Source organism: Streptopelia decaocto (assembly GCF_964273445.1).
Source record: "Streptopelia decaocto genome assembly, chromosome: 1".
In the NCBI taxonomy this organism is placed as follows: domain Eukaryota; kingdom Metazoa; phylum Chordata; class Aves; order Columbiformes; family Columbidae; genus Streptopelia; species Streptopelia decaocto.
Genome location: NC_138663.1, coordinates 7,445,506 through 7,459,703, shown reverse-complemented (window position 1 = coordinate 7,459,703; position 14,198 = coordinate 7,445,506). Strand labels below are relative to the sequence as shown.

Below are 14,198 nucleotides of genomic sequence, written 5' to 3'. Positions count from 1 at the left end.
CGGCGGGCGTAGCGCGGCCCCGCCCCGCCTCACCTCACCTCACGTAACCTCAGTCACCGCCACCTCCGCTCCCGGCCGCCCCGACCTCATCGCTCCCGGTACCGCTCCCCTCAGCGGCTGGGGTCGCTGTGCCGGCCCCGTACGTGTGCGCGGCCCGGGCGGGCGGTTCGCGGGGGAGCGCGGTGCCCTGAGGGGAGCGGCGGGTGTTTCCCGCCCAGCAGGTTTTGTTTCCTCGCTTTGCGTGTGCTCGTGTCAGTTCTCCTCAGCGGTGTAACGGAGCTGCCTCTCTTTCTCCAAGCAGGCCTGGGATTCATTTCATTTTGCAGACAGTCACACAGTAACAACAATATATTCCTTTTAAGGTTCTGCCCGAGTGGCATCTGTGTGGAGAACCGAGTCGTTCCCATCTTTTCCTCACATCTGCGGGTTCGGGCTGTCTTCTCAAGGCCTCTCACATGTCACTTGTCTGAAAGGTTGATATTATTAATAACAATACGGAGATGCCACTAACCCGCTTCTGTCAGATCGTCTTTGTTATTGTTTGTTCTGCACGGCGAGGGCCAGTTATTTTTCCATATTTTATTTGGTTTTGAGCGAATTCCTGCTAAATACTGTGACAAAAATGAAATGTTTTTTCCTTGTTTCTTCCTTCTCACTCTCTCCCATCAACTTCTGCCAATTAACTGATTGCATTGCTAGAATCTTACTGTTGAAATGCAAGTGCACTGACTGATGGTAACAAGTTTAAAGTGACTCAGGAGCTTTTAGTGATGTTGATCTTCAGCTCGTGTACCTTAGTGTGCTGTTGGTTAAATTGCGCCAGTTTTGCACATTCTTTATAAGAAACCCTGTATTACATTTTATCTTGAGCTTGCCTTAGGACACCACTGCTGAGCTGCCATTAAATCTGGTTGCCATCAGCTGGGATCTGTAGTTTGCATCAAGAATATACCTTTTCAAAAGTGGTTTAGAAAAGCAAATCTACCTATCATGACTTGGATAGGTTCATGTAAAGCACTATTAGCTTGGCTGCTCTCTAAGCTGATTCACAGGCCTCAGTTGGCTTGAGATTTTAACTCCTGAGAGGATAATTTGGAAACCGTAGAAATGTTGGATGTTGCCTTGGAAGGAAACCACTCAACAAGGGAATAAGCAATTGGAATAAAGTTATGCCTTTTATAAATGGGATGCCCTTTTCAGGTGTGAGTTTGACCCCCACATGAAAGAAATTGAATGAGTAGCATGGAGTGCTAGCAATAGCCTGGAACACTAGTCATAAAAAATCATCAGAGAAGGCAGAAGTGGGACAAACTTTGTTTTTCTATCATTTATAGCTCAGTATAGTGCTGTTGATTTTTTGCTAAGGAGGCTGATAAATGTGGGCACTTTGACGTATTCATAAAATTGCATGGATAACTGCTAGAAATTTATATTAATGTAATCGTAAGTCAGCCAGGCTGCTGTGCGAGCTGTGTTGCATTTTTAAGTAAAATGATGTAGTGGTAGTTTTATGAGAGAGAAGAACCTTCCTGTCTGAGAGCTGTGAGACAAGGTCAGTTCTGAAGCCTGACATGGTAGTGTTCAGTTTAATGTTCAGTTGCAGCTGATTTTGTTTATGAGTGAAAGGTGTTGCCACCTTTGACAGTATGACTAATGTGAAATAACAGAATTGCAGCCTTCACTTAACAAAATGGTATTTCTTTCTAACAGCAGAAATTCCCACTTCTGTGCAGTCAACTGAATTTGGAAAAAAAATACTTTTTTGGCGGAACTTTTAAAAGTGTCACTTATACATGGAGTTATTGCACCCACCTGTGGAGGAGATCAAAACTACAGAAACTGATGTAGATGAGTCTTACTGGTTTTAGTTTTCAGCTCTTTTAGATGCTAGTGATAATTCAAACCACTGAGGCTGTATAATTTTTTTTCCTCATTTTAAATCACAAGCCACCCTTGAATCTCTGCACTGCAGAGGAGAGCGAGCTGTCTTGAAAAGAGCCTCTGCCATAAGCTGAGGTTCTAGTATATGTTTGTAACTGATCCGGTGAAGTATTATTATTGCTGTACAAACCATTACTGTACCTGCTTGTGGAATTTAGGGTACAATTGTGGTAATCTGGGTTTGAGAAAGATACACTGATACTTGCAAGTTGATGTAGAAGGATTAGTGTGATCAATGGAACAGGATTTCTGTGAGGGGAAACTAAAAGAGGAAGACTTACTCAGATAAATTAAAAACAATTTTAACAAGGATGTGATTCACTATCTACTCTCTTGATATGTTTAGATTGTCAATCAAAAGGCTATAATTCTTTCCAAACACAGAAGGTGGATTTGTTGTAGCTCAGTATGTGAGGTTTTTATATTTTTAAAGCTGGATACTTTGGGTATCAAACGGAGCCTCCTTTCACTGTTCCCTCTGGATGACCAGGAACCTGTTGGAACTGCTGTGCTGGGCTGCGCTTCTTTTGCATAAGCTCAGTGGAAAGATTGACCTTGTATTTTAGAATCACAATGTTACACTGTGGCCATTCCTCAGCTACAGCTCTTAAATCCTAATTGACAAGAGTCTGCGATGTTGCTGGCTCAAGAACAAACAGGTAACAACTAACACGGGATAAAGATTGGAAGAGAAGCAAGTGAGGTTCTAGAACAGTTTTTCATTAGTTAGTGGTAAGGTAGATAGCAAACCTCCATAGTTTTAAGATAGACCTTCATTGCTTTAAGAAAGGAATGTAGAATATTTTTGAAAGAACAGGATTATATTTAATAGGTCAGGGTTCCTTTTCAGGACTTACATTACATAAAAACAATTTGAACGTTTAACCAGTATGACCTGCTTCATCCAACAAGAGTGTCTTAAGACTTAAGAAAGAGCCTGCCTTGTTTCCATACTGAGGAAACGGATTTATGTACGTTAGTTTTAATCCTGCTGATAACCAGAATTATTTTGTACTGCCTATTCCTTTTAACTGTTTTGTGGAATTAAATGGAAGTCTAATATGCAAGAAAGCTGGGGGTTGCTGCACGCTCTTAAGTGTTTCACTAATGTGCGGTGATGTTATCACAAAAGGATGAAGATGAAGTAAAAAATGAAAGCACTAAAATTGGGGTATGACAGAGAAGGTGATCTGGTACCGTTCATTGCTGGAGACCCCCCAGAGCCTTATGAAACCCTTGTTGAAGTCAACAGAAAGATTCCTGTTGACTTGATGGAAAGTTTATGACGGTCAACACTAAGAATGATAGAGATCTTTAAGATTATCTCATCTCTCCTGGTGTTTAAACTGGCTTTCTTCTTTGCACTTTCTTTTTGCTGATTTCCAGGACTTTAGTATTACAACTTAATACCAGAGATGAGCTTCCTCAGAATAAGAGTTTCTGTGCTGAAGGTGCCCCATAGCTTCGCAGTGAGACCAGAGGCTAGTGATGAATCTCTAACATGTTGTATTTTTCTGCTGCCTGGTGTCCTTTTCGGCTAGAAGTCGACTGAGAGAGCGAGTGGACGATCTTATTTTCCTAGGGAGCACTAGGATGCAGGCTGAGGCATTGAGCCGTGGGTGCAGAGACTTGCTTTGGGCACATGTTCAAATGCCTCTTGCACAGCGTCAGCCACATCGTTCCCGCTCAGAGAGACTGACGTGCTTTGGTCACGCGAACTCCACGTGCCACCTGGACTTGCAACACACGGGTGACGTTTTGACCTTGTTTTTGGGAAGGATTGAGTCATTTACGTGTTTATTTATGATGTGTGTAAGGTGGACGTAGGTTCTAGTTTTGATTCTTTCTCAATGGCAGGTGATTTTTACCTTTTGGTATAAGGTTTTTTGGTATAAGTCCTCTTGGTATAAGGGGTTTTTCCACTTTCACAGTGGAGTGCGGAGTCCCGTTGTGGTAATGCTGTGTTGACAGAGCACTTCACTCTGATCAGAATGAAACAGTTTGATTGAAATGGATCGGTTTTGTCTCTGGGTGTGTGTCTGACCTTTGAATGGTTAAGGAGGGTGTCTTCAGCCAGCACAGCTACTCAGCACCTGACAGGACTATTACAACTACTTAAGTCAGGGATTTGACCCAAACTTCCTCTTCTCCTTTGAATTATTTGGCTCTGAAATCATCAGGCGGAGCTGAAAATGTGAATTGTGCTTGCCATCACATGTCCCTAACTTTCTCCAGCAAGTTTTATTTGTTAGTTTTGAATGCAGAAACAAACCTTTTAACTTTACTCTGAAAGCAAATATTGATTTTGTTTCATAGTAACCCGGACTTTGTGCAGCAGGGGAAAAGCCTGACGTTCCTGAAAATGGCAGCTGAGACATGCACAGAAGTTCCAAAAACTGCTAGACAATTCGTCCTTAAAGAAGAGGTATAACATGCTTGGTTTTGTGAGGTGTTCTGTTGTTAAATAACAATTACTTGAGACTGATCCGGCTGTTTGTGAGTGCAGAGTAAGAAATGGTATAGATGCCGTACGTTTGTAGAATCTTTTCAATAGACAAAACACTTTTTCCTGATGGTCAGACAGTTTTAAAAAAATGTGGCATTTCTCTTTGTTGAAATAATCATACAAATTATCAATGGGGAGGGTAAAATCTACAAGGTTGCATTATTTTAAGCTGCTTCTCTTCGGGGGCATCTTGCAGCTGTTTCTTGTATTGTCAGTTTACAATATTCAGAATTAACGCTGATACCTGTGAGAGACTACGCGCGTTGGTGGATCGTGAAACTCAGCCTTGTTTTCTGTTCCTTTAAGGTGATGAACCACTAAGAGTTGCCTTAACATGTAGGATTGTACCTTCTTTGATGCTTTCTGAAAGGGCTTGAATTTAGATAATTGATGTTCTAAAGACATTAGTTAGCAGGTAGTAAGATTATCTTTCAAAACTACTGTGTTCGTGTCTTCACAGAATCAGAAAATACCAGGTGCTGAGGAAGGAGTTTGGAGGTACTTCTGGGGGCTTATTAGGAGCGTTTTCACCCTAATTTGAACCGCCTATATTTGTTTCTGTTGTCTTTTAAGTGAATTCTTAAAAGTTGATATTTGCTGTTATTCAGGTTTGGCAAGAGTGTCACACTATTGTCATAACAAAAATGTAGTTTCTTTTATCCAGAGTTCCTTCCTTGGAATGAACAGTCTTGTAATTTCTTTAGGTTTCAAGGTACATAACAACTTTTTCAGGAAAGAAGTTGGGGTATATTTATGGCTTTTCCTCTTGGGTGTTTTTTTTAATATGAATATTTCTCAAGCATAAAGCTTTTTTTTTTTTTGTCAGCTTTTTGGGTTTTCTATTAAGACCTGTGTTTTTGCAGGTAACGTTTTCATTTTAGCCTTATTTCTTCATAATGCCTCTTAGTTCTCTGTTGGAATATTGTACTGTGGTGTCATTGGAAATCCGTAGTTAGATCTTACATATTTTAAGCTATTTAGTTTTTTCAGTCATTTTGTGGGATTAATACAGGACCATGCCTCTGCCAGTGGTCCTTATATTAAAAGTGGTTCTGTAACTCTTCAGTAACTACATGGTCTGATGCTGGAATATCTTCTTCCATGAAAGCAGCACCTGATCTTATTTCCTTTTTCTTCCTGTTTCTAGAAACCCCTAGTCAGGCTGTTTTAAGTAAAAGCAGATGTTATTTGCCCATCAAAGTAATAGATAAAGCAATAAAAATAACCCATTCTCAAACTTGAGCGTGATAAGCGCAACACCTCCTGCAAAGTGTCCTTTGGCCCTAAATAGGGGATACAGCAAAGCAGCAGTTGTGCTTCTGGGCCAGCTTCTGTGGGTTTTAATTCTGCACCCAACAAGGTGTGTGTCAAAATTCTCTTATTTCTTTTAGGGAAACCTGGCAACTTTCAGTTTTCTCACCCTGCAGGCTCTTAGCACCAAGGGTTTCACCAAACTTCAGAGGATTGTGGAACCAGTTCCACCGTAAATATTTATGCTATATGTCCTATAGTAGTTTTTAATTATTGTTCCATGACAGTAAAGGCCAAAAGCTGTACTTAATAATACCTGATTAAAAACAAGACACATTGTTTAACATTTGTTTTGTACACATAAAACCTACTTTTTTGTCTTTCTGGAGCTTGGCTAGGTCTGCTTTCTTACAGACTATTGATTTCTTTTCCTCTTAGATTCCTGGGGACAATGAGGTTATTCTGTTTTCAGCCATTTCCCCCCTTTCTGCTTAGCAAATGATAACTTGGTGACAGGGGTAATGATCTGCCAGTTCTGCTGAATGCTGCAGCATATGGCACCATGACCAATAATCCAGTCCTTTGTGTTCTCTGCAACATTTAAAAAAGAAATTAACACAAAACATTTGGCTGTATTTACTTAACTGAAGCATATATATTCCTCTCCATGGACAACCCATGGAACATGATTTTCCTCTGTTTCTCTTTTAGATCTTCCTGTACTCTAGTTCTGCAGTGCTTTAGGAGTGAATTTAAAACTATTCAATATATGCCTAGATGCTTCCAAATGGAAATACTTGTAGCTGTAATGACCATAATACGCTTTATCTTCTGCTTTCCTGCTGGTTTTGTGACCACAAAGCCATTAGGAAGCTCTTTTGAGAACACATAGCTCTCCTTTACCAACTCCCTTTATGTGGAACATAAATGCCAGAACTCCTACGTATAAAATACACGTAGCCACATTTACAACCATAGGAGTGATATTGTTATTTCAATTGCCTATCAAAATAATTGTTCTGAAGAACACATTTTAAGATTTATGCAAGTCTGTCCAGCTCAGCTATAATCTACTGGACACCCAAATAGTTTTTCATTTGCCTCCTGCCTCCAGCTGTTGTTGTACTGTGCTTCTGTACTCTAGCTACAGCTGTAGCATATACTACACTTGATTTCTTTAATATTTTTTTCAATTGGTGAATCTCTCAGTCTTAAGTTTGCTCCTGGTCCTGCCCTAGAGGACTGTAGTGTGCCAGCCACATGAATTGCCTCTTGGAATTCATCCATGGCTACAATTTATTTTGGTTTTGTTCTCTGCAGATCCTCTTTTCCCCTTGCTTATGCTCTCTCTGTTGCTGTCAGTCTCATTAGACAATAGAAAGCAATTTGTTCACCTTACTGCTAATTTCTGATTTCTGTGGTCAGGCCTATGGGCAACTTGATACAAAATTCCGGAGAAAAGCTTCTTGTCTGCCTGTACCTTTAGCAAAGCTTAAAATGTAAGTTACATTAAAAGAAGTAAACTGCTGGGCTAATACCTTGGGATTTTTCCCTTTTGAAGGAATTACATGAAAGATGAGGAAACATCACAGGGCAGATAAATTCATTTAGCTCAGAAAAGACATTTTGTAATAATGTTAATGCCAAGCACTCCGAAATCCTAAAAAGGCAGGTACGTGTATGACTGCTCGCAGTTTCAGAAAACAGTGGTTACACAAGGTCGCAGTCTGACTGTATGGCAAGAAGGGTTTCAAAATAGTTTGATTTTCGGTCTTGCGTGCTGAGCTGTTAGCCCATCCACCCCAGTACGGGGCCACTTGTAATCACCAGCGTAGCTAAATCTGTGCAGAACAGTCACCATTTCCCAGCTGAAATATGACCTTTGCAAAATCCTTCCGAAAAGATGAGGACTTTCCAATACATAAAATCCCACCGAATCTGTTGAAACTTGGTTATAAAAGTAATGTTAAGAAAAGTTACTAGGCTTATTTTCTATTCTTGTTTAAGAACTTGGAGTATTTTTTTTTCTGTAATAGCTACAGGAATGTTGTTGCATGTTCCTGCGTGTATCCTGATGCTGAGATTTTATCTTCACAACAATTTTTGGACTATTTTGTTGTTTCTCCCTCTAGCCCCCAAATATCTTTGGGATTAATCTTATAATGTATTTAACAAAGAATTCTCTGTTTTAGGTAATAGTAGAACGAAAATGGTTGAAGCTTGAAGAAACAACTTACACAGATCCCTTTGGTAAAACCAGGTAATTGCATCTCTGGCATTTCAGATTCCTATAATGTTCCCAAATGTATGGAGTAACTCCAGGCTAGAGAACATGAGCATTAAACACTTATTAAACACAAGATGAGATTGGTATAGACAAAAAAAACTAGGAGATGTTCCAGCATGTGGGATCAAATTTGGCTCCTCAGTTCTTTTGGTCCTGCTGGACCCTGGTTTACTTTGCTTTTCCCATTCCTTGCAAACACGCTTCACAGAAGCAAGTTCTCACCATGCAACTAGACTGGGATGATCTGAAAGTCCTGTGGCTTTTCTGGTTCTTCAGTAAAAGATCCTTTCTCCCTGCTGGTGGTGCAGGACCTCACATACTATTGACAAGTTACTGTCCTGTAGTAGATTATACACCCATCCAATTATTTTCTATGCTTTAGTGGTGCTGTATTTATCTAGGTATGACAACAAGGCATTACTTCACCCCCTTAATGTATTAAATTCTGTACTGATTGCTTTCTCTAATGCTTTCCAAATTATCAACAAAGAATCCTTTTAAAAAATAGCAAAGATCGGAGCTTTTGTAAAATGATTTTTATTGCTGGTGGATTTTTGGTTTTTATTCATCCCATTGCTTATTTTGAGAGACACTTTGCTCTTCCTTGCCTGTGCGCTCCTCATGTGCTCAAGTGTGCTGAGAGTTCACAATAACTTACACTATAAACCTTATGCAAAAGTAAGATAAAAGATAGAATGCATGTGGTCTTGTTACAAAACAGTCTTTCAAAATCTGGCATGTTTTATATATAAATTGCTTTATTTTGCTCTTATCCAGGACCACTTTTATAAGACTTCCCTGTTCTAGGACAATCATTTATGTCTTTCCTTTGTTTTTAGTGATATTAAACAATCACTAATTTAACTATTTTCTCTCTCCTTTAATAGGCAAAACAAAATTATACTACAGACATTTTATAGTGCCAGTGTATGGCAGGGCCTGCTGCTTCCTTGTGGGCCTCACTGTGTGATGGTATATTTTGCTTTTAAATGAAAGTAGAAGATGACTTACATATTCTTTTGTTCTTTTCTCTGTGTTAAACAGAACTTGGGAAACTGTAAAGCGTACTGGCAACAAAAAGGGTGTTACAGCTGATGGTAAGACATTAGTGATTTGTTTGTTTGCATTTTTTCCTGTGAAAGCTCTCCTGACAAACTCACAGTGCAGATGTAGAGCTGATCTGTTTCTGAATGAATGAGCATGCAGAGCAGAGAGCTCAGCTGAGCTTGTTGCACCCCTGAGCTAATGAAATGGTAACTCAGTGATGAAGAATCAGAACCTTTACTGGGAGGAATGCTTTCCCAAGGTCATGGTATTGGCTTTAGAACAATGGAACAATTTCAAGGACGTGATGGATGTGCTGACACAGAGTAGCTCACAGACTGGTGAGCTGGGTCTGCTGTTACGGGCTTGCAATATGGTTCTTTTGGGGCAAAAGAGGGATGTGATTTTTGCCATGAAGGGAGTGTAGGAAGGTGTTCCCTACAATGGCTTCCAAACAGTCGCTGGAGGCAGGAGAGCTCTTCCTTAGATTTTCGTGGGCTGATGCTCAGTCTCAGTTGGTACGTGTCTCTCCTGTGCTGGGGTAATGCGAAGATTGTGTTTTGTGCTTTTATTTCTCAGCATGCATGGTCATAGAATCATAGAATCGTTTTGCTTGGAAGAGACCCTCAGGATCATTGAGTCCAACCATAACCTAAATCTGGCACTAAACCATGTCCCTAAGAACCTCATCTGAACACCTTTTAAACCCCTCCAGGGATGTTGACTCCACTAGTTCCCTGGGCAGCCTGTTTCAGTGCCTGACAACCCTTTCTGTGAAGAAATTTTTCCTGATATCCAGTCTAAACTTCCCCTGGTGCAACTTGAGGCCATTTCCTCTTGTCCTATCACTTGCTACTTGGGAGAAGAGACCAACCCCCTCCATGCTACAACCTCCTTTCAGGTAGTTTTAGACAGCGAGGTGGTCTCCCCTCAGCCTCCTGTTCTCCAGGCTGAACAGCCCCAGCTCCCTCAACCGCTAATGATACAAGGAACTTAAATTAATCATTCAGGATTCTAGAGCAGGCATTTAAACATTTAATGCTCGACTAACATTGCTTGGGTTCCTTTCCAGATCTAGTACTAAATATTCACTTCCTGCTACACTCAGATTTGATGTACTTGTGTCTTCCATCGCTATCTGTAGGTGTAGCAGTGATCGCTGTACTACAGAGAACTCTCCATTATGACTGCATTGTCCTAGTGAAACAGTTCAGGCCCCCAATTAACCGCTATTGTTTGGAATTTCCTGCAGGTAAGTGGGTAAAACATTAAGATGAGTCACATAAAGCTGACAGTTCGGTGTGTTTACAATTGCTTAAAGTAGCAATCTTAATGAAGCAGCTCTAACCAGAAAACCATGGTGAGCTCTGTAGCTCAGCGTGCTATTCAGACACAGGAATATTTTGATAATGAAGAATAACAAATGAATTCGTTTTAGCAGATAGGAAGCATTTTGCACAGTAGCCTGGTAGTAGAATATTGCATTTCCCTTCACTCTTCCTTTCTCTAAGAGCCGAAGCATTCGGCTTCTTTCCCTCATGACAATATCAACGCTGGTTCCTGGGATGGTCACGCGGTTCTGTGCATCATCAGCTGAAAACGTGGGCAGCAGGACGCTGAATCCAGGAACTGGAATCCTTCCTATAATGCTTCAGTTTATCCCTCTCTGTAAAAATAGTGAGGATATTTCACCTCTCCTGTAAAGCTGGATTAGATCTTGGGGTGGGTATTGCAGTTAAGTGCTAACTTTTTAATTGTTCTTGTGTATTATTTATCTCAAAGGCCTCATTGAGGAAAGTGAGACTGCGGAAAGCGCCGCGCTGCGAGAGTTGGAGGAAGAAACTGGGTACAAGGGGGAGGTCGTCGAATGTACTCCAGGTCTTTGCTTTTTTTATATTCCCCCACCCAAAGCTAATTCTGTGTTTGGTGGGCACTCTGCATGTCTAAAATGCTCTAAACCAAAGGAAAAATCTCTGCAGAAAAGTCTACGCCGTTTAGCAGAGAGTCACATCCCACACCTGTACCAGTGAGACTTTGGTCCTTGATGAGTCAGTTGCAGAACATCTGTTAAATATAAAGGACTGAAGGAACACTTTGATGATGTCTATAGGGGAAAAACTTTGCTATTAATTAAGATCCTTTAGACAAACTCCAATTATTCAAGCTGTGATTTGGCATTTCAGTCTAAAAGTCGAAACTGCTGGACTTAATGTGAGAAAACAACAACTTAAGGAGAAAACAACAGCTGTGTGATGCAGCCTGAGTGGAGGTCACCCTCATGTCAGCTGTAGGGAGGTGACACTACTCAGGTTCTCTAACTGGAAAGAAGAATGGAGAAAATAATAGGAGTAAGTCCAGAGAGCCTTTCGAATGGGATTGTTGCCAATCCAATGCTTCATAAAACAAAATGAAGGCAAAACGAGGACTATAAATAAAACTCGAGAAGGTAGGTGGAAAAGTGAGGCAACTGACGCATGACTTCAAGTAAATGTCATTACAGTTGAGACTTGGCTCTTGATTATTGGGTACAATTGCACGCTGGGGACTGAGATGGAGACAAATGATGGTGAAATTAGACTAACAGGCTGAGAGGTCTGTCCTGGAATTCTAGTTTACAGTTTAATCTTTAGTCTATGAAAAGTAAATGTAGGTGCTGAAAAGAAATCTTACAAGGAATATGGAAAAGAGCTGAGAGTTACAGAAACACTACTTTTAAGAACATGTGAAAACACAGAATTGTAGATTAGTTTGGGTTGGAAGTGACCTCAAAGCTCATCCAGTGCCACCCCTGCCATGAGCAGGGACATCTTCACCCAGATCAGGTTGCTCAGAGCCCCGTCCAGCCTGGCCTGGGATGTCTCCAGGGATGGGGCATCCACCACCTCTCTGGGCAACCTGGGCCAGTGTTTTACAAAACTCTAATGAACTTTTCACCACTCTTCCAGCATGACCATATGCTAAATATATGCTATCCTATTGTATCAAATACACTTCTGTGAAAGCTTTTATTAAAATGTCAAGATGCCCGACTTCTGCTTTTGAAAAACTAATCTCTGCATGTGCTTGTTGGCAGCTCTCTGCTTGGACCCGGGTTTGTCAAACAGCACGACGCACATCGTGAGCGTCACCATTAACGGAGATGATGCTGAGAATACAAGACCGAAGCAAAAACTTGGTGGGTTTTATACCATTTATTTGAAAATTCTGAGAAGATAACAAAATAACGGGTTTAAAGGAGTTTCCCCTACCGCTGCATCTCTTCTGTCACGGCTGATTTAGATGCCGTATGTCCTTCAAATCATATCTTGCAGTCTAGATCAGCAGAGTTGTGTTTCTTTGCTAAATTTACAGGAGAGGCTTAGATGTTAAGGGTCAGCTGTTGGCACAGCCAGAATGAGAAGTTTAGGTTCTGAGGTTCAGTGTGGACCATAAGTGCTTGAGCACCTAGATATTGCTCTTGGTTGTGGCTCGTCCCTGGAAGTAACTCCGTTGTCACTCACGGTCAGTCAGCTGTCAAAATGCTTTTTAGTTGTAACTTGCTACTTTTTCTTTTCTCTTGCAGATGATGGAGGTACGTTACAGCTCACAGTGACAGTAAGGTCAAGTGTGATCTTTGTATGGCAAGTTTGACTTCAAAACCAGATCTGACTGACATTTTCTATTTGGGCCTGGCTTAACTCCTGACCCTAATCAAATCAAACATGCCTGACATTGACTGTGGCCTAGACATGAAAATTCCTGTGGGGCCTTATTTCATCAATTATCTTCAAGTAGCACACCTGTAACAGTATCTTGGGAAATACGAATTACTGAATCCACAGCAGCTGCAGACCAAGGCCCAAAGACAACTAATTCACATAGACAGGAGGTGTCAGCCAACACACATTCATCCAGAACAAACTCTTTGTGCTGTTTCGATCTTCAGTCAGATTCATCTACAACCCACGACTGCACCAGTATCAGCCAAACCAAAGTCCCCTTGAACCCTCTATTTTCCATTCTCAGGTCTCTTTTAGAAGGATTCTTGTCCTCCACAGCTGTCAGCTACACTGCTTTTCCCAGCTTTTTCTGCCAGACTTGTTTTTAGTGACCCCACTCACTGCCTTCCCACATTTAATTGGCCTTTTTGTGATGAGGACTCGCAGCTTTTGGATGGTGATGAACATGAATCCAGTTTGTTTCCATTTAAAATTGTACAAAACAGGACACCAAGGCAGATTTCCTCTGCTGTTCACTAATTTTAATCATTGTCTCATTTTTTTTCATCTCTCCTAGAATTTGTGGAAGTTATTTCACTTCCAAAGAATGACCTACTGCAAAGAATTGATGGTAAGAGCTTTCTGACATGTTAAATGCTTCGAGAAACCATTAGCTTCCTTCTCATAGCTCCTCATGGCATTTCCCATTCTAGAAAACGGCATTTTAAACAAAAAGCTGTGAGAGACTTGGCCAGGTAATAGTGATAGCATTATGTGTTGGCGTTAAGAATAATTTTTTTGGAAAAGACCTTTTAAGATCAGCAAGTCCAACCATTACATTAAAGGAATTAGAATGCTATACATCTTCATTTTAGTAAGGGACTTAATTTATGGAGAGAAGTTTTAATGACATCTCATAATTTTCTTTTTTGTGTGTGTTTCAGAACTTGTAGCAGAAGAACATCTTGCAGTGGACGCCAGGGTTTATACTTATGCACTGGCCCTGAAACATGCAACAGAAAAACCGCTCCAAGTACCTTTTATGAAGTTCTAAACCTGGACAATGAGAAATTTAGTTGAAAACTGACAAATTTAGATGGCTTAGAAGTATAACTCCTCTTGTAATAAAAGTCCTTTGCTTTACTTGTAGAGGAAAAAAAGTATTTGTAGGAATGATTCTGATATTTTTATCTGGAATTATGTAACCAACAACTGACTTCTAACTACTCAGTTTATCAAGCCTTGATGGAATAATCATAATAAAAATGCTGTTTAATTTTCAGAATGTCTCACTTCTCACTGTATTCATCCCTGCACTCAGGTTTCAGTGTAAGGAAGATGCTTAAGTAACTGCAGTTGGTGTTGTACCCGCACCTGCTCAGAATGAGAAAGGCAGCAGGAAGAACCACTTCTCTTGGCCACCTGCACAAGCAGCATCTGTGAAACAAGTGCAGGTGCTTTTCTGCGACAG

The 14,198-nt window shown here is 40.7% G+C and overlaps 1 protein-coding gene across 8 annotated transcripts; it reads left to right on the top strand.

Annotated features, from left to right (window-relative positions):
• The first annotated feature begins 22 nt into the window (after positions 1-22).
• On the top strand, positions 23-14,012 carry NUDT5 (nudix hydrolase 5). 8 transcript variants are annotated; one of them, XR_014186507.1, is made up of 10 exons: positions 51-98; positions 363-473; positions 4,258-4,366; positions 7,891-7,958; positions 9,030-9,082; positions 10,174-10,281; positions 10,812-10,907; positions 12,103-12,204; positions 12,592-13,358; positions 13,672-14,012. XR_014186507.1 is itself a non-coding variant. In XM_082075969.1 (10 exons), exons 3-10 carry the CDS (start codon positions 4,304-4,306, stop codon positions 13,779-13,781), a joined length of 654 nt encoding a protein of 217 aa, XP_081932095.1. In that variant the 5' UTR covers positions 53-98; positions 363-426; positions 4,258-4,303; the 3' UTR covers positions 13,782-14,012. The 8 variants fall into 8 exon arrangements, 1 of the variants encoding a protein (XP_081932095.1); XM_082075969.1 differs by having other exon boundaries at positions 53-98; positions 363-426; positions 13,305-13,358; XR_014186509.1 differs by having other exon boundaries at positions 56-98; positions 363-426.
• The last annotated feature ends 186 nt before the right edge of the window (positions 14,013-14,198 follow it).

Bases quoted from the DNA above. Each gene is read 5' to 3' on its own strand.
- NUDT5 (XM_082075969.1), top strand. From the start codon at position 4,304: ATGGCAGCTGAGACATGCACAGAAGTTCCAAAAACTGCTAGACAATTC. The intron at 7,959-9,029 runs GTAATTGCATCT...TGTGTTAAACAG, and splicing joins GATCCCTTTGGTAAAACCAG to AACTTGGGAAACTGTAAAGC. The intron at 9,083-10,173 runs GTAAGACATTAG...CGCTATCTGTAG, and splicing joins AAAGGGTGTTACAGCTGATG to GTGTAGCAGTGATCGCTGTA.